This window comes from Beta vulgaris, chromosome 8 (genome assembly GCF_026745355.1).
Source record: "Beta vulgaris subsp. vulgaris cultivar EL10 chromosome 8, EL10.2, whole genome shotgun sequence".
Classification (NCBI taxonomy): domain Eukaryota; kingdom Viridiplantae; phylum Streptophyta; class Magnoliopsida; order Caryophyllales; family Amaranthaceae; genus Beta; species Beta vulgaris.
This window is the reverse complement of record NC_079209.1, coordinates 45,262,095-45,284,462: the sequence shown is the minus strand read 5'-3', so window position 1 is coordinate 45,284,462 and position 22,368 is coordinate 45,262,095. Positions and strand designations below refer to the sequence as shown.

General features: G+C 37.0%; 2 protein-coding genes across 2 annotated transcripts; both read right to left on the bottom strand.

Moving 5' to 3' along the window:
- Positions 1 to 9,104: 9,104 nt before the first annotated feature.
- Positions 9,105 to 16,280, bottom strand: LOC104883952 (probable metal-nicotianamine transporter YSL7). The gene is made up of 7 exons (XM_010668533.4): positions 15,076 to 16,280; positions 12,312 to 12,472; positions 11,440 to 11,537; positions 11,178 to 11,312; positions 10,635 to 10,824; positions 10,005 to 10,533; positions 9,105 to 9,827 (listed from the first exon to the last, which is right to left on the bottom strand). Exons 1-7 carry the CDS (start codon positions 15,434 to 15,436, stop codon positions 9,283 to 9,285), a joined length of 2,019 nt encoding a protein of 672 aa, XP_010666835.2. The 5' UTR covers positions 15,437 to 16,280; the 3' UTR covers positions 9,105 to 9,282.
- A 1,814-nt stretch (positions 16,281 to 18,094) lies between these two features.
- LOC130589924 (uncharacterized) lies at positions 18,095 to 21,162 on the bottom strand. The gene is made up of 4 exons (XM_057391566.1): positions 19,918 to 21,162; positions 18,750 to 19,775; positions 18,476 to 18,654; positions 18,095 to 18,278 (listed from the first exon to the last, which is right to left on the bottom strand). The coding sequence occupies exons 1-4, from the start codon at positions 21,160 to 21,162 to the stop codon at positions 18,095 to 18,097; spliced, it is 2,634 nt and encodes an 877-aa protein (XP_057247549.1).
- Positions 21,163 to 22,368: the final 1,206 nt, after the last annotated feature.

Genomic DNA, 22,368 nt, shown 5'->3' with positions numbered 1-22,368 from the left:
TTTCCCTTCTCACCATGCCATAACCAAATATAATACTCAACCTAAATCCACGACGAAAATATGATCCCTTATGGTCCTAATATCAGAAATCATATTCACATTGTAGCAATCAACACATGGACAATAAATCTCAGCCTCGCAAGTAAGTTGTTGATGTTCTACAGCACGTTTACAAAACTCATTCACACTTTACGAACTCCAACGTTTCCGCTTTCCATACATCCAACTTCGATCCATTTCTAAAAACCCAACACATCATACAAATTATATCAATTTAAAATTCACATAACTCCAACACAACAAACTAATATTCAATGCATGCCTCAATTGGGTCCTTATCACTCCAACCTAACCCATCCTTAAACATCCAATCCCACTAGTGAATGCATATATCATCTTTGATTCTAAGTAAAATTCGGTAGCATTTCCCTTCAGTTCTCCAAGTACACGATAAAGATAATTGTTTATCTTATATGTACCCGGAGAACAAATTAGGGAAATGACTAACCGTATTCCACTTAGAATCAAAGAATCAACACACATTCACCACCTAAGTGAGATGTGACGTTTAAGAACAGTCCCAAAATGGGGACTATTCAAGACTTAATCCTAATGAGTAAGTCTTGAACGGGTATCTAGGCAATATGATGTACATAAAAACAATCGCATTCAAGCGATTGCAAGTATTCACCAAACAATGATCGCATTCAAGCGAAGTTATTATCAAACAACAAGTACCAAACCATTTCTTAGATATCCTTTCCCCTCCCATTGGTGAGTCTATCAATATAAAGGCATTGCATATCACTTTAAACAAAGAATTGCAAAAACATCACAATAACTTAAACATAAACAATCCCGTATAACATATTAGGGCATACAAAAACTAAAGCAAAATTATCACAAAATCAGCTTTTAATACTCAAATCTTATAACTAAGCATATATATACTTTATACTAATCATTTTAAACTACAACTTAAGCCAAAAATTTCATTAAAACGCTAATTAAGAAAATTTTACAAAAAAAACTAACCTAAGATGACAAATTCGAGGAAATCGCTTGAATGCACCGGAAATTCAAGGAGAAGCACTGGAAATTCAGAGGAGAAGGGTCGGAGGAGAAGCCCCGGAAATTTGAAGTGGCGCCGGTGAAATAGAAGCGGAGGAATTCGTTGGAGCAACTAGACCTGGCAATCGGACCAATCGGATCGGATTCGGACCGGACCAATTCAGATCGGACCGTTTTCGGATCAAGTTACATTCGGACTGGATCGGACCGTTTCGGATTGGGTCATCGTTCGGACTATTATTTCGGATCGGAATCGGACTGGGCCAATTCAGGTCGGACCGTTTTCGCATCAAATTACATTCGGACCGGGATCGGATTGGGTCATCGTTCGGAACTGTAAGCCTGCAACTTTATGTCTTAGATTAGTTAGATATTTAGCTTCTTTTTTTTTATATATATTGACAATATTGTTATGTATGGAGCTGCAAGCCTGCAACTTTAGTAATTTGTGTAATTGTGGCTTTATGTTTTGTTTGACTATGGTGGAATAAATGGAATACTTATGCCAATGTTATTTTTTTTATATAAAAAAAGGGTAAGTTTCGGGTATTTCGGATCAAAGCCTAATCGAAACCAATAATTTTGGATCGGTTCGGATCAGGTAAGATTATATCGGATCATTCGGATGAGTTTCGGATCAAGATTATTTCGGATCGGGATTCGGACCGGGTCGAGACCGTTCGGATTCGGATCAAGGTTCGGACCGTCTCGTTCGGACCCAGATTGGACCACGGATCGGATATTTCGGACCGGATTTTCGGATCAGGACCAACTTTGTCAGGTCTAGGAGCAATGAAAGAGAGAAGCGGAGGAGATTCGAATTCGCCGGAAAACGAAGGAGGAGAATCTTTCGCCGGAAATTTGTTGCAGACGTCGCCGGAAAAACAAACTCTTTCGCCGGAGGAGAGAGAGAGTGTGTGTGTGTGAGAGGGTCGAGAGTGTGAGAGGAGAGATAGAGGATGTGTGTGTGAGAGGGTCGCGAAAAATGAACGCGTTCTTTTGGCCAAAAGATTTAATAAGAGCAACTAAATTGCTGCGTTTTCCACGTAGGACCGCGGCAATATATTAACAAATATTTTTTTAATATATTGTTGCGGTCCTACGTGGAAACCGCAACAATATTAGCTGTTATGGTCCCCACATGTTTTTCAAAATTTATCCATTGAACAATATTGCTGCAGTTTTGGTCGGGAACCGCAGCAATATTATCATTTTCTATTTTTTCTTTTCTTTTTGCGTGTTATATTGTTGCGTATAGGTAAAACCGCAGCAATAAGCATTTATTCTACTAGTGAGTAGTTGACATTGAATAAGTTGTCTGTGGAGGGAAGCACATCACACTTTGCAGCATTTTGTTTCTCTTTCTCCAACATGGCTTAAATTCTTGGACACAATGCAGATGTAACCTTCTCCATTTCCTGCCTTTTGAGCACAAGTCGCTGCATCAGAGCAGCTTTGATGTCTTCCATCATGTACAGCAGGTGCTTTGTCCTTGCATTGATAATATATGCATTGAAGGTCTCTGCCATGTTGTTGGTGATGGGATCAGTCCTCATAGAACAATCCAAGAATGCCCTGCAGAACAACTTGGGGTTGTATGCTTTAAAAGCATTTGCATCATCTTCACTGATTACCCCCAATTCTTCAAGAGCCTCATTATAATCAGCTTGATTATAAGCTTTTGCAAGTTTCCAAAACTGCAATTTAAACTCATCACCCTTGAAAGACTTGTGCCATAGGGCAAATATATGCCTGGCATAATGTATGTGTTCTGCCTTAGCTTGGGTAGAACAGTAGCCACAACATTGACTATAGCCTATAACAATAAGTATAACATTGAGTATAATCACACAAATAAAATGAACAAAATGAAAAAAAAAAACAAGGAAAGGGAGTGGTTTAGGATACCCGATGTTCATCAGAAATAATGATGGCAACTCCTTCACCATCTCCAAGTTGTAGGCAAGCTTGAATGTGATCAAAAAACCACTACCATGACTCATTATTCTCACTCTCTACAGCTGCCCATGCTATGGGATACATCTGCTCATTCCCATCTCTCCCCACAGCAGATAACAATTGTCCACCCAAAAAAGTCTTAAGGAAACATGCATCAACACATATTACCTTTCTACATCCCTCCATAAACCCTTTTTGCAGCCCCTGAAAGCATGTAAATAACCTCTGAAAAACAGGTGCCCCCCTTTTACCCACTGTTGTAACCAACTCCACACTTGTACCAGGACTGGATGTCTTAAGAGCCTCCAAGTAAGGCATAACCTTCCTATAATGATCAGTCATGCTCCCATGCTACTTATGTGCAGCATACTTCACTTTGTATGCAAAACCCCTTGTGACAACAACTTTATAAGCCCTCCTTATAGTTTCAACTATTTCCTTAGCTGGCCAGTGGGGCCTAGCCTTGAAAACATCCAACAATTGCTTAGCAACCCAACTACTCTTTAGTTGTCTGTTTCTTTTCATGTTTCTACGGCAGGTGTGATGTGCTATAACTCTCCTAACAACTAGTGTAGCTCTCCTAGTGTCCCAAGCTGCATACAAATCCCAATTTGTTGTTGTTTGTTCTTGTTGTTGTGACTAATCTTCACATTCCTACCCTGTAATATAGCCCACTTTGCTACAGCTTCTTTAAATGCCTCCTTGTAGGGAATCTTTGCCCAACAGACCACTTAAACTTAGAGAAGCCAGTGTTTGGGTCCACAATTTCACCCACCCTCTTTTTTTTCTAACAGTCAAATCACCCTCGTCTTCACTCTCAGGGGGTGTGTATATTTAATCTCCACTCTCTTCATACTCACTATGGTTATGTTCTTCAAGGGTGGGGGAAGATTGTGACTCTTTTTGTTGACCACCAAGCAGACCTTCTGCTGCTTGTTCTTGCAACTCTTTTGCAATTCTCAGCAACTTGTTATTGCACTCACTAACCTTATTCCTAGTTGTTCTGAACTCATCATCACTAGTATCAGACTCAGGGATCTCAAAGACTTCATCTTCTCCTTCTAACTCCTCTAGCTCAGGCACTCCATCTTCACTTTCTAGGTCACTCACCTCCTCATCAGTACTAGTTTCACCATCATCATGTTCATAATTAGGGTCACTTTCATCACTGAAATCATAACTATCAAGCCCATGTAGATCTTTCAAAGGGATTGGACTGTCTGCCCTTGGGTCCAACCATTCATAACTGTCAATGAAGTTTGTGTTGATGGGCTCAGTGCATTGAATGGATGGTGCATGTTGTGTTGCTGGTGAAGGTTTTTTGTGTGGTGAAGGTTTTTTGTGTGGTGAAGGTTTTTTGGGTGGTGCAGGTTTTTTAGGTGGTGAAGGTTGTGTTGCTAGTGAAGCCAGGGCCGGGGCTAAGAATTTGGAGGCCCTGTTCAGAGTCATAGGATGAGGCCCTTGATTCTCAAATATTTTTTTTTTTTATTTTTCAAAATCACAATAATTACACAAATTAAAACAAAAACTAAAAAAAAAAATAGCAAAAAAACCCCTTTCAAAAAATAAAAGTTTGAAACATTGTCAAGCCATATGCGAAGTATTTTGTTGTTGTTGTACTGATGCAATGCAATTTTATTTTTTTTCTGTAATATGGTATATGTGGTGAGATTAATTTCAAGAAAGAATTTAATTTGCGTAGAAAATTGTGTGGTTGTTGGAGAATAAAAAAATTAAAGGAAACAAACTTGGCCCAAAAAAAATTAAGGGAGTAATATTTAAGATTAGTGTTGGAACAATAAGTTAGCTAAAGGTAGCCATTAATGGTTTACCTCGTAAAAAAAAAACATTAATGGTTTACACTTTTTGATGAGACAAGAGGAGAAGTCATATTTGAGAATTAAAAAATTGACAAAATGACAATATCAAGGTTCGAACCCTTGTTTCTTGGGAAATAAAGCTTTGCTCAAACCATTCATCTACATTCTGCTTTATGTAATATTATCATAACAAATAATATATATCTGAAAAACTGAGGCCCCTGTTTGGCGGAGGCCCTGCGCCGTCGCGCAGGTGGCGCTGCCCCTCCGCCGGCCCTGAGTGAAGCATGTGTGGGTGCTGAAGGCTCTGTGGGTGCTGAAGTTTGTGGTTGTCTTTTCTCGGTCCCTCCTGAGTTTTTATTTTTACTAGGTTGTGATGATGGCTTAGGAGGTGGTGGAGGTGAAGGTTGTATAAGAGGGGAAGTCTGCTTGGGAGGGGAAGTCTGCTTAGTAGGTTCAACTTTCTTAGGGTTATTTGGTCTTACTTTAGGAGAGGAGTCAAAGGAAGGCTGACTTTTTGTGCTTGCTGATGTGGAAGATTCTGTTGGTGGTACTGTAGAAGAGGATAATCTTGTATTCCTTTTAGGTATCAATTTTTGAGTTGGGCTTTTGGACTTTTCAGTTGAGGTTTTGGGCTCACTTTGCAAAGACTGAAAGGACCTTTGAATAACAGGTGGGTCAGTGGGCTGAATCTCTGGTAAAAGACCACTATGGTACACATAAATATCAACACACCTACTCTTAACAGCAATTTCAGCCATCTCTAACACCTCTTTGTCTGCATAAACCCTCCTTAAACTATTGACTAAACGTAGTCCTGGTACCAAGTAGAAAAGACCCTTAATCCTTGCATAGTTTCCTGATTTTTTTACTTCATTTTCTAAGTCAAACCAACACAACTCATCACATTCTACACTCACAGTCCTAGACTTACCTCCCTCATAAACTAAATCACGTTTCTCATAGTTCCTAAAGACACCACCATGCCAAAATTTGACAATCACAACAGACATCCTACAATTATGCATGATAATGAGAAAAATCAACAACAAACATGAAAAATCCACACAAAAACCCTAAATCTAACACAATCAAAGCAGAAACCCTAATTTCTTCAATTGAACCAAATTACCATCAACACAAAATTTCTTGCTTTGCTTGAATTACTAGCAAATTAGAAGCTAATTGATGAACCTACCTACTTTTAAGAACCAATTATATCAAAATAACCCACCAACATCCACAATTTAAGCTTAACACACAAAAAATCATCTTCAAAAGCGAATTTAAAAGTTTAGGGTTTCGAATTTTTACCTTGCACAAAACGATGTCGTCTTTCTCGTCTTTATCCTTCTGTTGGGGTTGAAACGTCAATGTCGAGGTTGGTGCGCTCAGTAATGGCGGAGAGAGAAAAGTTATGGCGGAGTGACAGAGGTTGGTGAAGGAGAGTTCGAAATCCTGGGGGTTCTTGTCTTTTGGGAGAAGTCAACAAATTTTGGGAGGGAAATTTATTTAAAAAAGTCAACAGACACATGTTGCAAATTCATATCCGGTTGCCAGTAAACTTGACCCATTGGAGAAATTTTGGCCTAAAGTTTGTATTATTAAAAAATAATTTAAAGTTTTTATTATTGCGAGAGAACCGGCCAAAGTTTGTATTATTCCAATTAAAAAATCCTATTAAATTCCTTAAAAATGGCAGCCCAAACACCAAATTCTCTCTCCTATGTTCAATTATTCGCCATTGCCATCTGCAATTTGCCGGATTTACAACTTTAATGGTGTGGTTAGTGGTGCTACTAACATACGCAATTTGCTTGTCGAATTTCATGGTTCTTAGATCATCAAATGTGTGTGTGTTGTGTGTGTGTGTGTGTGTGTATATATATATATATATATATATATATATATAAAGAAAAAGAAAAAAGGCAAAAGGAAAAGAAAAAGAATTTCAGGACCTGAAATTCAGACGCCACATTGAGTAGCGTTTCACTTTCAGCTCATTTCTGGGACTGAAATTATATTTCAATTCTGTCTCAAACACTTCTATTCATTTAAGCTACCTTTATATTAGCACCTAGTTATTTAAGCTACCTGAAGTGAATTCCCAAACAGAGCCCGAGTTTACTCCTCAAGCTTTTTTTTCTTTACGTTTTCATACCGAGATTGATACTTTCTAGTTTTATGAGGCATAGAAAAAATACAACTAAGGTGTAAATCACACAATCGACAATATAAGACGTAAGTAAAAGTGAAAAAAAAGGAGTGAAACAACCTGATAATTAAGTAATAATACTCCAATTTGTGATGAATATTCCCCAATTAATCAATTATTAACCAATGACTTCAACCTAAAAAATCAAAGAAAAAAATCTCATTAAAATATACACAATACCATTAATCCTTAAAATTATAAAATACTACTTCTACATTACAAAATTACTTAAAGCCACTAAGTGGGTAAAACTACAAAGCCACTAAGTGAGTAACAACAATTTTTACCTGGTGCCACATCTAGTACAGTAGTACTAATCGTCTTCTTCGCAAGTTCGCGTCATCTTATGAAGCAAATGTCAATTAGTTTACTATAGAAAATTCCACCATTACAAACCAAAAATTAAACACAAAAAATTGATAATTGATAAACACAATCGAATAACTAGTGAATGATAATCTATTAGTATAGATATTTAGAATTCACCTGTCAAATACTCTCATATCTCTGCTTTCTTCGAAGTTCGACTTCGACGGTCGACCGCATGCCGAGATTGAAAACAGAGAAACATAAGGTATCTTCATGAATCACGACTCACTCTTCTGGTTTCTTCTTCCTCCCCAACTTTCCTGAAATCAAAAAATAACAAAAAGTTGAAGATATGAATTTTTAATTCCTTTTGTCTCGGAATTAATTGATAATTGATATGAGTTAGAAATATATAGAGAGTGAAAAAATTAGTCGTTAATTAAAGATTGAATGGAGAAATTCATAATTGATATTTTCATATTCTATATAACGGTTGATAAGGAATGAGTGAGAGAATTTCGAAAAGTTGTTAAGAAAAATTGAGAAATTAAGAATTTAGAAGATTTTCAAAAGATAACAAATTTCTCAAACTTGGAAAGAAAAATTAGGGAAAGTTAGAGAAGAACGTGAGTGGTGTGTTTTGGTTGAGAAGAACCGCATAGAAGAACGAAGTTTTTTTAAAAAAAACATGTTGGGCTGCAATATTTGGGAATTGGGCCTTGAAATTTCGGGGCCTATACTGATGGTTTGTTTGCACAAGTCATTGGCCATCCCTGGTTTTGGTATTAAACTAAAACAGAGGAGAGAGAGAGTGGTGATAAACTTTGCGGCTTTCTTCGCTGGTGGTTTCCGGCGAGCTCTTAATGGAGGAAAAGACTGGAGGATTGAGTGTCTCATTTTGTGATTGTAGGAGTGTTGGTTTGTGCGATGTGCTTGAGCAATGGATGTGGCAATTAGGGTGCCCAAATTTGAATCGTATTTTACAATGGGGGGAGGGATCAAGAGCTTCATGAGGGAACAAGTGAGGAAGGAGGGAGGAGAGTAAAGAGGAGAAAGTAAAAAATCGGTTTTAATTTTTTGTTTTAAAAATATTAACCTCTTGAACATGTAATCAGTCAACTGGGATCAATTTTGTAAAAACTGATGTATAGTTAGTTGGGACCGATCAGAAATAATCTTTAGTTAGAACTGAAAATGGCGAAACGCTCATAATTAAGATTGTTCCTATCAATTTTTACTAAAACCTTAGTGCGTTTTTAAAGAAGCATCCAACAACTGACCAAAGACCACATCTTCACTCTTTGAAACCCAAGTATCCAATGTTTTATGGCATGTTCTTCCCATCTTATTTTCAGTTCAATTCAGTTCAGTTCAATTCAATTCAGTTCAGTTCAACTCAGTTTAGTTTAGTTTAGTTCAGCTCTGGACAATACTTTTACTCTCACATATCACTATTCATTTCAATTCAGTTGTTTAATGCCGAAGAGAACAGGCTCTTAGTTATATGTTTAAAAGTTGGGGTTTGCAAGCAAAGTAGCGTCACGTAGCGAGCTGACTCATATGAAAACTCTTGATTTACCCCTAATTCTTTTACTTTTTCACGAGTTTATTGACTAGATAGGTAGTTTTTCCTTTTGAATATGGGGTAGGAGTAAAAATGGAAAGAGATTATGGAGATCATGTTACCTTAAAAGAAATTAAAGCAATCTTTCAACGAAGGCAATACCATATTGTGATAAAGAATGAAATAGTAGCATAGATACTGCCATAAAGTATAAAGTTGAGCAGTGAAAAATTAACATCAACATTTCTTGAATTATACTAGATACTTTGATAATATATAACTAGCTAGACGAATCTACAACTTATATAGCTAGGAAATGCCATAATCCTTTGCTTTCTTCTAAACTATCTGGGAACAAACTTCATGCAGATAGGTGGATTAATACCGGCCAAAGCAAGTATAGAACTTGGCAAGGTCCATATTCCATCACCGCAAATCAAGCCAGAAGCAACTGCAGGCGAAAATGCATCAGCCTCAGCCTTGTTCTTGTACTGCCATAAGAAGAGTATCAAGCTACCAACGCACATGTCGATAGCAAAGTAGCCTCCGATGTAGAATGGTATAGCCATAGCCATTGGGATTGGTATAAACCTTGCATACTTCTTCCCTAGGAAATCTTTGAGGCCATTAATAACAATGGCACCGAAAAAGAATATTATGCATAATGTGACACAATTCTTAGGCAACGAACTTAGTCCTTCGACCCCAAGAAGAGCTATGTTCCGGTAAAGTGATGCATATGGTGCTGGATATCGGGATTCTGGTAATCCAAGATTAGGGAAGGCCTTGTAGAAGATCCAGAAGACGCAAGGAGATAAAACACAACCCATGGCCGTTCCAATTATTTGGCTCACAAACATTGATCTAGGTGAAGCTAGCGTCATGTAACCTGTTTCAATGACAGATCCAAACAATAAATTAGTAATGAGGGAAAACTTCAATATACTTGTAATCAATTTCATAAGAAAAAAACACAATTCCAAAATCTATACTCCATTCTATACAGATTTGGATAATTAGATGCTATGATGCTAAGGACCAGTCATAGCATGGGTTGGAGACTCACCAGTTTTAAAGTCTTGGGTAAGATCAGATGCAGTTGAGACGATGTTCATCATAACACCACAGGCTGCGAGACCGGCAACAATACCACCATGAGAAGCACCAGCCCACCCTCCAATGATAAAGATCGCGAGTTTTCCATAAGTAGATGCCAAGGACCAGTCAGTCAGCCCACAACCATAGGCGTTACAGAAGGCCAGTGGTGGTGCAACAATGTACAAGATCAAGACATGATACCACTTTAACTGATGGATGATGTGCGGAAGTACAGCAATAGCAATTACAGCAATTGCGACATAGCCAGCCACTGCAGCCCAGTTTGGGATGCTATCCTTGAGAAAATATTGAGTTCTTCGTTGATCATCGAACAATTGATCAGGAGATACTTCAGTTGAATCACGATCAGTACAAGGAAGAATCGCACCTGAGTTCTTTTTCTTGTACTCCAGGTACAAGCCTACCATTGATCGCAGGGAAACTTTGGCAAAATTATATAGTCCATCTCCTAGAATAATTGCTATTGCAATAAAAATCTGTAATCAAAGATGGAAACATAACTTATTATTTATCCCCATTTATTAGTATTTGCAATTCTTTTCCATAATAAGAATTTAGAATAAAAAAGAACAGTTACCTTGTAACCTTGCAGACCATGAAGGCTGTTGTCAGAAAGACTTGCATCATACCAACGCCCTTTCCTAGTCCCAATGAGAGGCCACATTACACCCCATGATAAAATCGCACCGAGTAGTAAAGATATGTTTGTAAGATGAGAGCATATCATGCCAACACCCACATATGTTGCAGAAAAATCAAAGTAAAACCTGCAGTATACGTTACATGAAAATGAACATGATTAATTATGATGTTTAACTGAATTCATTCAGATAATAAAGTGGAACAACCAATTCGGGTGAATGAGCAGGGTTTCGTGTTTGATTTCAGGTCGATTTGGGCTATGCTAAAGAATAGATATATATTAGGAGTATAAAATTAGATAAACTAGTACAATTACAATATATGATAAATGTCACGAATCAGCTCAAACTAGGGTCTCTCATTAACTTCAGGTTGATTTATCAGGTCATATCATAAATTATCAGTTATATCTTATATGTAGAGGTAGTTATCTCAAAAGAATACGAAAGTTGTTTTTAGAGAGAAAAGAAATACATACTTTTGTTTGTAGGCTTTAAGACCAAAAGTCGGAAAGCTTGCAAATCCGCAATCATCACCACCTGTGAAGAACCATTGGAAGAATCCCCACAAGAAGCTAAAAGAGAAAAACTTCCCCAACACCTTCACTTTCTTCCTGTAATAGTAAAATAAAACATGGCAAGAAAAAGTGAGCCAGTTTAGATTGCATTATCATATCTAGCAATTATTACAATCAACTTTTGCACTAAAAACATTGTTACAAACATGTAAAGCTTACGTACTTTGCTATTATGGCACCCTCTGGAGTGTGGAAGCTGTTGATGAGGTGAGCAGTAGCAGTACCACTTGGGTAAGTAAGTTTGAAGTCTATAATCATAATCTGCATGGGAAACAAAAATAAAATCAAACATCCAACATAAAGATATATAAATTAATAAAACTTTGAACTTATATGAGAAGACACCCAAATTAAATTTGAAATTATGATTTTTCCATTCAAAAAAATGCTTTGAGGCAAATGTTGTTAAGCTTCACATTAAGACTACCATATCAAATATCAATCTTACATAGTGATCGACAATTTAGAGTAAAATTTCACAAGTTTGACAATCATTTGAGGACTTAAGGAGCATGAATTAGCTTAGGGGCTAGTTTAATGTAAGCAACATGGGTTTGCAAAATGAATCATGTCTAATAATGAAACTCATGTGTTACCAAATTAAAATTAAGTAATATAAAGTTATGCTAACAGTATGCTTATCGCAAAAAAAAAAAAAACATATCTATACAAATATATTAAAAGGCGTGTATGACAACTGACAAGTCAATTAACAAAAGTATAATTACCTTGCAATTTCTTACTATTATATATGACACAAATATCATCTTAACCAACTTTTAATCAAGCTTTAAGTGTTCACATTATTATATTTGTACCTTTTAAATGTCAAGTTTTCCTTAATATATTTTAAGGGGAATAGAAAAAAATGCATATCAAGTTCGGAAAACAATACCAAACTGAGGCAACGCTCGGGCCCAAATACTAGTTATAGTTAATAACAAGTTTATTTTGTTGTTGTTATTATCTTTATTTAAGTAAATTACTAAGTTTAATGACCTGTTTCAAGTTAAAAGAAATAAAATAACTTGGTACCTTTCGGAGTGGAACAACTGAAAACAATCCAATAAAGCTAACAACAAAGAGAAATCCAATCATCCATCCTAGTGAAGGGTTCTTGGTGTCCAGTAGATAAGCTTTCTCTCCCAGATTTGCAATTCTTTCACTCATACCAAGAACGTAACTTGCCGCACCCCCTGTTTAACAAAATTTTAGCTTAATAATTATCCTGACTAATTAATCTTTTATTTACAAAGTTTACATATTCAATATAGTATACCAACAAAAGCTAAAATGAATTACTTCCTCTCTTATTTAATAATGTAACTAATTCACTTTGATGGCCTTCAGTTCAATGCAAAGCTTAATTGACATCAATACCTTTAATTATATATTAGTCTATAAATTGAAAAGTAGCATTTTTGCAATATTACAATACAATAATTATAAACATCAGTTCAATTAATTCATTAGTAAAAAAAAAAAAGTCAAATTTTAAAAATTTAATAGTTAAAGATTCGCTTGATTCAACTTATCTAATCTTGAATTTTCTAAAATCTTATCTATCTTATCTCATCCTATGTACTCCCTCCGTCCAAAAATATAGTTCCCAGTTTCAATCAGGGAGTCCCAATATATAGTTTCTATTTCCATATTTAGTTCCACATTTTTCCGTAATTTGTCTAGAAAAATCATGTCCCATCATTTATTTCTTATTGAATTTTGTTTTTTCCTTTGTTTATTCAATTAAAATGTTACAATTAATGCTCTTTTGCCGATTATTCTCCATTCTCTCTCCTAAAATCATCTTTTCCCATGCAACATTAATTTAAATGAACAAAAAATCTTTACTGTCCCTCGTAGATTTTTACTTGCATAAATTACCATGAAAAAGATAAACGAAAACTATATTTTGAGACGGGAAAGGTACTTATTTTAAGTCTATTACATGTGAGTATGTGACAAATCTTAATCTTAACCTTAAACAATATAAAATATAAAAAAATGATGTGTTATATACAAAATAAAGCCCAGTACCAAAACATTCAAGGTACGGCTCATGTTGCATGTGAAAACAGTTTAAAATAGAAATTTTGGTCATACTAAAAGCACGTTAGTGGCAATGGAGGATTGCTCCCAACTTACTAAACCTAAGTTAGCTTTCACGTGAGAATAAGTGAAAACATTTAAAAATAGAAATATACCCAACTTATTCTAAAAAAAGAAATATAAATATAGTATATGATAATCATTTAGGGAATAAAGAAAAAGGAGTAATGTACGCAGAAGACTTTCTCCAAGATTTGAGGTATGTGGTAAATAATAACCACGCGTGAAGTGTGGAATTCAGTTAACAATTAATATCACGCCAAAAATTCACCATACGTAACAATAGTACCAGAAATATATAAATTTTGGATTCATATGTAATTCTTGTAAGTTCTTACGTCTTCTTGTTTTTGTTTGAAAAAAAAATTACATTAGTTCTTCCTAGCTTTGGTTTTGAGATTTACATTCTTTCTAAAGATGGGAGGGTACATGAATGCTAGATTGATGATTTTAGTGTGTCGTTTTATCTTATTATTTGTTATTCCATCAATGGAGATGTCGGTAGACCCTCTGAATTAACACAAATTTTTAGAACGGACAGTCTAATTTTAACATAAAATTAGACAAACTTAAGACTGAATTTTTCTAGCAAATCCATCTCATTTCACTCTAATCCAACACTATTTTAGTCATCCCTTCTCTTCTCCTTACTTTGTTTTCCTGATTGTCGAACTAAAACAAACAATTTCAAAAATAAATCGATAGTCTTACCGAACGGATTAAACTCGTCGCTAAATGGATTAAACTAGTCACTAAATGGGTTAAAGAATGTCATTAATGAATAGATTAAATTGGTCACGAAATAGATTAAATTAGTCCCTTAATATATTAAACTAATCAATGTATTTAAAAAAAGTGACATGTTTCTTTTTAATATTGGACTTGAGCCGTCACTAATTTTGAATTAAAAGGATGCGGTGTCTTACAAGACCAAAAATTAAAGTGTTTAGTAGATGTGAGATGTTGGGTTAATGAAAGTGTAATTCACTTGAAAGGCACAAAAATACATGCTTCATTTAATTCTTAAAGCTAATGGAAATCACAAATTAAAAAAGTTGTACTCTATTTTTCACGTTTCAATTACACACTCATCTTATTAATGAATGAGTTGTGTCCCTACACAATCCACTAGTTGTACAAAATATTATATTAGAGATATACAAAATATTTGGAAAATAATATCATAATTTATACATATATATACCATGTCTTTCATATACTTTCCTAATATGTTTTATATCCATGATATCATATTATGAAATTATATGTATTTGTAAGCAAAATCTTCCATTAATGAGATTTTAAGGAGAAAATCACCTATTTAAAGGAAGACAATCATGATCACCGAGAATAATAAAATACCTTATATTGATACATTACCATTATCACCATTAATAATTAACCTTACCATACAAAAACTTATCTATCTTTATAGTGCAAAACTTCTATTCAGTAATTAATTGATTCTATATTTAATAATTTGATCACAGCAGTTTACCAATATCTAGGGAAAAAAAAACTACAATATGATGTCTATCACCTTATTAGTTAAAAAAAAATCAGTTACACTTATCTTTCAACTTAATAAGAATAAATCAAACAAATATACATAACTATTAATAACAAAAAATCAGCAAAAACAGTAAATTTGGACGTCGAAATAAAAAAAAAAAAAAAAAGGATTACTAACCAGAGAATGCAATTCCAGAAGATGCAACAATACAAGTTTGAATAACAGTGTTTTCCTGACGAGTAAAAGGTTGTTTAAGAAACCCAGATTTCTCAAGCAACTTTGTCCAACATTTGACGAAGAAAAAACCCAACAATCCGGCGGAAATATTAAGCGACGGAATAATTCCAGTAGTAAGATTAAGTTTCATAACAATGAACGTGAATAAAATGCTTAGCAAAAAGCTCACAACAAAAGCTCTCAATGTTAATTGTTGCTGCCATGGCGGAACTTCCGTCGCTTCGAAATTTTTTTCTATTGAAGTTGTCATCGAAGCGTCGATTTCTAACGACGATTTGGGTTTTATTTCGTCGGAATCCATTAGGGTTCAATGGTGTTTTTTTTTTTTTGTTTTGGAAGAGAATGTTGATTGAATGTGAATAATAAGGTGTTATATATATAAGGGAGTGAGGTGGAGGAAGGTTGAGTTATTGTTTTTCTAGTTTTTGTTTGGAGAAGTAAAAGATGATAATGGGTTTTTCGAATTTGGTATGGATTTTAATTGGTTAAGGAAGTTGGGGTGGAGAATGGAGATATAATAATAATCGATTTAGTTATGGACTCTCTTATGTTATACGTTAGCCCTCGTGCTATTAAATAGATTTTGAACTCGGGGCTCAGGCCATGTTCTCATCTTTTCTCAATCTTACTGAAAAACAAAATTATTATCCATTTTTTTTTTTTTTTTGAGGGGGAAAGAAAGTAGTGCATTAATCCAAGGACAAAGTGTCCATCAAAACATACGGAGCCACTTCACGAGGACAATGGTTCTCCCAACATTGTTCGACTCCAAAAGGCACTACTCTAGCGAGATGATGGGCTACAGCATTCCCATCTCTCTTAACATGAAGGAATTGAACTGAATCAAAAACATTACATAAAGAAAGCACATCTCCTAGAATATTATCCAAATCTGCAAAATAGAGGGTCTCATTTGTCAGCCTATTAGTCACCACCTGAGAGTCGGACTCAATAATAATATTCGCGAGACCATGAGCCTTAGCCAGCTTAGCCGCCATGTAAATTGCTTTGCACTCCGCAATAGCCGCAGGCCAGCAGGCCCTAGAACGACGCACAGCCGAAAAGCATACTTTCCCTTGAAAATCACGAGCTACAATGCCCAATCCGATCCACCCTTCTTCCCCGAGGTAAGCATCCGTGTTGAGCTTAATCATTCCCCTAGGAGGCGCACACCATTTCGTCGAGCTCACACAACCTCCCATTTTCGGACCTCCATAAATTCGAGTACGTAGTATAAGAATTGAACTCATCACATTGCCTACCCACCCGTTGGACTATGACCGGCACCGGTTGCCTTTGTCCTTCAAATACCAACTTATTTCGTTCAGTCCAGACATTCCACGCTAAAAAGCTTCCTCTTTGCACCATCTTAGCATCAAGCTCACTCCATCTCACGACCGTCTCACACATCGTCTCACCCTCCACACCATCAACCATTGCCTGACATCCTAGATCCCCCCACACCGACTTCCAGCGATCGCATGTGAACAAAGAGTGATGAATCGTTTCCACGCCATGTAGACACCATGGGCATTCGTCCTGATCGACGAGATGGCGGGCCCTAAGAACAGCACGTACCGGCAGTGAATTGGTACAGACTCTCCAAAGAAAGTGGCGAACTTTTGGGGATACCTCTAAACTCCATAAAATGCCCCATGCCTTATGAACATCATCCAAATTACCTCCCTTCCCAAGCATATAGGTCGTTTTCACCAAATAGGTCCCATCTTTAGAGTAGGCCCATGTTAACTCATCCTGCAAGCACCTTGAACTCAACGGGATTGCTAGAATGCATTTTTGATCACGTTCCTCAAAAAGATTTTCAATCACATCCGTTTTCCACTCTTTTCGGTCTCCATCAATTAAATCGCCCACAAACTCCAATCCTTCAACTCTATTGCTCAAGACAAAATGGCCATCCTCATCACAAAGCCACGGATCCTGCCACAGATTTATCGATTTCCCATCTCCCACCTTCCAGATCAAACCTTCCTTCACCAAACTTTTCGCACTCCATATACTACTCCAGGAATAGCTATTTGAGTATCCTAACCTCGCTTGAAATATATCTCCGTGGGGATAATATTTTGCACTCATTACTCGGCTCAAAAGGGAGTTCTTATAATGTAATAGGCGCCAAACTTGCCTGCCAAGTAAAGCATCATTAAACACCCCAAGATCTTTAAATCCCATGCCCCCCATACACTTCGGTTTGCACATCTTTTCCCAACTTAACCAATGCATCTTCCTTTCCGCACCTTTGCCACCCCACCAAAACCGCGCCATAGCTGAATGAATCTCTTTTATAACTGCCATTGGGATCTTATAGACCCCCATCAGATAAGTAGGGAGAGCTTGTATCACAGCCTTGATCAAAACTTCCTTTCCAGCCCTTGACAACAATTTTTCCTTCCAACCCCGCAATTTCTTCCACATTCTATCTAAGAGTTCCCGAAACACCATTTTCTTTGACCTTCCAGTAATGGTGGAATCCAAGATATTTTTGGTGCTTGTCAACTTGCCTCATCAGGAGAGTAATATCATCTCCCTTTGCCCACAGCTTACACCTTTACTAAAAGAAACCTCCGACTTTTCATAGTTAATTTTCTGCCCAGATGCTGCTTCATATTTGTTGAGAATATCAACTATTGTCAAGCATTCCTGGCGGGTGGCTCTTGTAAAGAGAAGACTGTCATCTGCAAATAGAAGGTGTGAAATTTCCGGTCCGTTTCGGCTAGCTTTTGCACCATGAAGTTCTTTTGCATTCACTTTTTGCTGAATCATCTGAGAAAAGGCATCAGCAACCAATATAAATAGAAAGGGAGAAAGAGGGTCACCCTGCGTAGCCCTCTGGAAGGAGATACAGAACCACATACTCTCCTATTGATCAGGAAAGAGTAAGTGACAGATGAAATGCAGCTCATCACCAAATTAACCCAACGGCCATCAAACCCCATAGTCAACAGAAGTTTTCTAGGAAGCCCCATTCAACCCTGTCATAAGCTTTACTCATGTCAAGCTTCACTGCCATCAAGCCTTTCCTGCTATTTTTCTCTTTTTCATAGAGTGAAAAATTTCCAGAGCAATAAGGGAATTGTCTGAAATCATTCTCCCTGGAACAAAGGCACTCTGGTTCTCCGATACTATAGCAGGGAGAAAAGTTTTAAGCCGCATAACTATAGCCTTCGAAGCTATTTTGTACAAAACATTACAGAGACTAATAGGCCTAAACTCAGATACAACAGTAGGAGATTTTACTTTTGGATGAGAGCAATATTAGTGCAGTTTACATTCCCAGGGCAAGAAAGTTATGTAAAATATTACTCACAAATAAAAATACCTCATCGCCAATAATGTGCAAAACCTCTGATAAAATATTGCATGCATACCATCAGGTCCCGGGGCTTTGCAGGGATGCATCTGGCTCAATGCGGAATAAATCTCCTCTTTTGTATAAGGCTTCAACAAAAAATCATTAAATTCCTGCGTCACTGAAGGGCTCACAAACTTCAAAACTTCCTGCATACTTTCATCGGAGGTGTGTAACGACGTAAAAATGTCGGAAATATCCAACCACTTCCTCCTCAATATCATCAGCCTCCGTTTCCACACACCCTCACTACTACGAACCCCTGGATGTAGTTTCTTTGCTTTCGCTGAGACGCTTTGTGGTGGAAATAGGAAGTGTTCCTATCTCCATCTTTCACTTCCGCTACCCTGGATCTTAAGTACCAATAAGCTTCATTTTTTGCGTGTAAATTATCGAGCTCAAGTTCAATCTCCGCACATTTCGCACAAGAAGCAGCACTGATAGGTTCCTGCTGAGCCTCATGGAGCCGTTTCTCCACTTTTTCTATCTTTTTCTTCAAATCTCCAAACCCCACCTTGCTCCACCCCTGAAGACTCCTTGCTACCTCCCTCAAACGGTCCTGAATCACCGCCCCATCCGTGGCGTTCCATGCCCCTCTCACCACCTCTTCGCACCCTTCATCAAGAAGCCAACACGTTTCAAACTTGAATCCTCTCCCACTCGGTTTTCTAGGCCCCTCCCTCATTGCACTCTTCATTAAAATGGCTGCGTGGTCCGAGCTATATCGAACCAGATGCTCCACATGAGCTCCAGGGTAAATGTTACGCCACTCCTCATTAACTACCACCCGATCAAGCCGTTCTCTAATGCGTGTCTCTGGGCTATTGCCCCTCTCCCATGTATACCATTGCCCAGTAAAACGCAACTCCCCCAACCTACACTCATCCAACGCATTCCGAAAGCCAACCATACTCCTCCTCTCCCTATTCGCTCCTCCTTCCTTCTCATTGTAACTCAAAATCTCATTGAAATCGCCACCGAACATAATGGGACCCTCATACTCATCACAAAGCGATCTAATCAAATTCCAAGTTTTATGCTTATTTTCCTCTTCTGGCCACCCATAAATTCCCACAAATCGCCACTGCAAACCCCTATTATCCACAACATCACCACACATATGATTATGAGAAAATGAAACGAGAGTTAGAGAAACCTTTTCATCCTTCCAGAATAAACACAAACCTCCTGACCTTCCAATACTCGAAATACCAACTGAACTAGAAAAACCAAGACGATCTTTTGTTTTTTCCACAATCTCTTTAGTAACCTTTGTTTCCGATACAAAAATATATCGGGGGTATGTGAAGAACAAAGTCTCCTCATTTGACGAACTGTCCAAGGGTTACCCATTCCCTGACAGTTCCAGCACAACACATTCATTGGACCGGGCGGGGTTGGTGGTCTCCAACCTCCGCCTCGACAATGTTAACATCACTGCCACTGTATATAGGATCATTAATTTTCAACTTCTTTGCACCCAAATCACACTGTTCCTCGACCCCATCAATAAACATGACATCCAAAACTTTTCTTTTTTCTCCCACCCCATTATCATGAATTAAAAGATTTAGTGGGTCCCCAGGTACAATTAACTCATGTTTTTTCACTTTTTGTTTCACTTTGACTTTTTTAAACTTAGTGGCAGTACCACCATTCCCAGCTACAAATAGAGGAGGAGATAGAATATTCTCACCTAAACCATGTAATTCCTGCGTGCATGGGGTCTCCTTTTGACCTCCCTCCCCAACTGCAGGGGCTGCTCGAACCCACACCGCATCCCCTTCACGGCAGTTACGCCGTGCCGCAGCCATACCGCCATCATTAAGAGAGGTGCACCGCTCCTGCATCTCCGGTCTAGCCTTCTCGAAAGTAAGACTCCTAGCCCCCTTCAAGAATTCTTTTGCTTCCTCTTCAATCTTCAGTCTCCCTTTTCTTGGCGAGGCCCTAATCCATGAGCCCCATTGTTTCTCAACCTCTTTATCTTCTGCTACATTTGATAGACAGTCCCTTTCGATATGACCGATTACGCCACACAAGTAACAAAATGTGGGTAGTCGTTCATACTTTATTTCCACCAACACCGACCCCCCGCTTTTCACCGCTATTCTCTGGACTCGTTTAAGAGGTTTTGTAACATCAAGAAGTATTCTAAGACGCGCCGACTTATCCCAGCCAATGTCGTCCATGTCGATTTCTAATACTTGCCCAATACTCCCTCCAATCATTCGAATGTGGCTCTCGGATCGACTTCGCATGGGGAGATTGTACAGTCGAACCCAAAATGGACACCGCTTCAGCACAATCTCCGAAGGTTGAATATCGTCTTCTATCTCCTGTAGCATGACCAGATTTTGATCAAAGGTCCATGGCCTCCCTGCCATGACCTTGTCTTTATCCCTCTTTGACGCAAATCTCACCACAAATAATCCATTTTCTATTGATCGAAATAACGCTCCTCGAGATATAGCCCAGATTTGGTTAAGCGTTTTCTTCATTGGATCGAAATTATATGTTCGAACCGTAAGCATTTTCCCTACCAACGTCAACTCGAAATCGTCGGTTTCAGAATTAGGGTTTTCAAGAAACTCCACCATGGTGTCTTCATCTGCAGTTATTTTTAGGTTTGAAACCCTAGAAACTATGTCATCCGCCATAATCAACTACGTCAATCCCAAGAAGGATCAGCGATCTCGAACAATCGAGCAACAAAAATGGAGTCCCAATACTAAAACACTCAAACCCTAGGCTTGGCTAGAGAGAGACTTTTTCTCAAATTATTATCCATTTGCCTCATATTAATTAATGCTTTTTCACGTATGTCAATGTATAATTTTGATCATTAATATATTTAATCATTCATGTATAATAATTACTCCCTCCGTCCTCTATTAGTTTACCCGTATTCCTTTTAAGAGTGTCACTTATTAGTTTACCCCTTTTTTTTTTTGCTATTTTTGGAATGGGATCACAAATTTTTCATCACACATACATTCAACTTTAATATAAAATAATAATTTCTCTTTTTTTCTATGACTCACAGCGTTATTTCTCCTAAAATTCTGGGCAAAATAAAGGAGTAAACTAATAGAGGACGGAGGGAGTATAAGAGATTGATATTTTAGTTTACTTATTGGGAGTTGGGGAATATCCAAATATCAAATTCTATTTTATTAATAAGATATATAAGAAGAAAAACATTGGTAGACCTTCCTCAAGGGAGGAAATTACCAGTTTTTGGATGAAACTTACTTTTACCAAATTAAAGTGATTTTGCAAATTAAAATTTAATATTGATGATTCCCTATTGTGTTTCTCTTATATGATTTAATAAATTTTATTAAAATTATATTTAATGGACCATACATATTTTTATTTTGTTGAACTTAAATTTACTTTATATTAGTTCATCTACTTTCTAAAAATTGACTTGCACGATTGTCAAAGCTCAACTTTGACAATCAATATATTTAATTATTCTGTTCGTGAACATCGTGAAAACTTTATATCTTGAAAATCCTTATTAAGAAAAGTAAAAAACGTATATGAGTCTGGTCCAAATTAACTTTAATGTACATATATTGCTAGTACATGTGATTAATGAAAAAATAATAAATATAACGGTTTTTTCACCAAATACCCCGACAAATTAAAAAATTCACCATATACCCTCAATGTTCCAGAAATGCACCATATACCCATGAATTTTGAAAAATGTTTATCATATACCCTTTTCCTAATTGTCGTTAACTCATCATTAGCTTTATTTACGATTTTGCCATTATTAACCCTAAACCCTAATTCTAATCTAACCCTAACCCTAATCTAACCCTTACCCTAATTTTAAATCTAAACCCTTACCT

What these genes read in the sequence shown, in the direction of transcription:
- LOC130589924 (XM_057391566.1), bottom strand. Translation starts at nt 21,162, where the DNA reads ATGGCGGATGACATAGTTTCTAGGGTTTCAAACCTAAAAATAACTGCA. An exon ending in AGGGGTTCGTAGTAGTGAGG is followed by an intron (nt 18,655 to 18,749) that starts GTGTGTGGAAAC and finishes GAAAGTATGCAG; the next exon opens with GAAGTTTTGAAGTTTGTGAG. An exon ending in TGCACATTATTGGCGATGAG is followed by an intron (nt 18,279 to 18,475) that starts GTATTTTTATTT and finishes TCCCTGCTATAG; the next exon opens with TATCGGAGAACCAGAGTGCC.
- LOC104883952 (XM_010668533.4), bottom strand. Translation starts at nt 15,436, where the DNA reads ATGGATTCCGACGAAATAAAACCCAAATCGTCGTTAGAAATCGACGCT. An exon ending in CTTAAAGCCTACAAACAAAA is followed by an intron (nt 10,825 to 11,177) that starts GTATGTATTTCT and finishes CGTATACTGCAG; the next exon opens with GTTTTACTTTGATTTTTCTG. An exon ending in TACCCAAGACTTTAAAACTG is followed by an intron (nt 9,828 to 10,004) that starts GTGAGTCTCCAA and finishes TCATTGAAACAG; the next exon opens with GTTACATGACGCTAGCTTCA.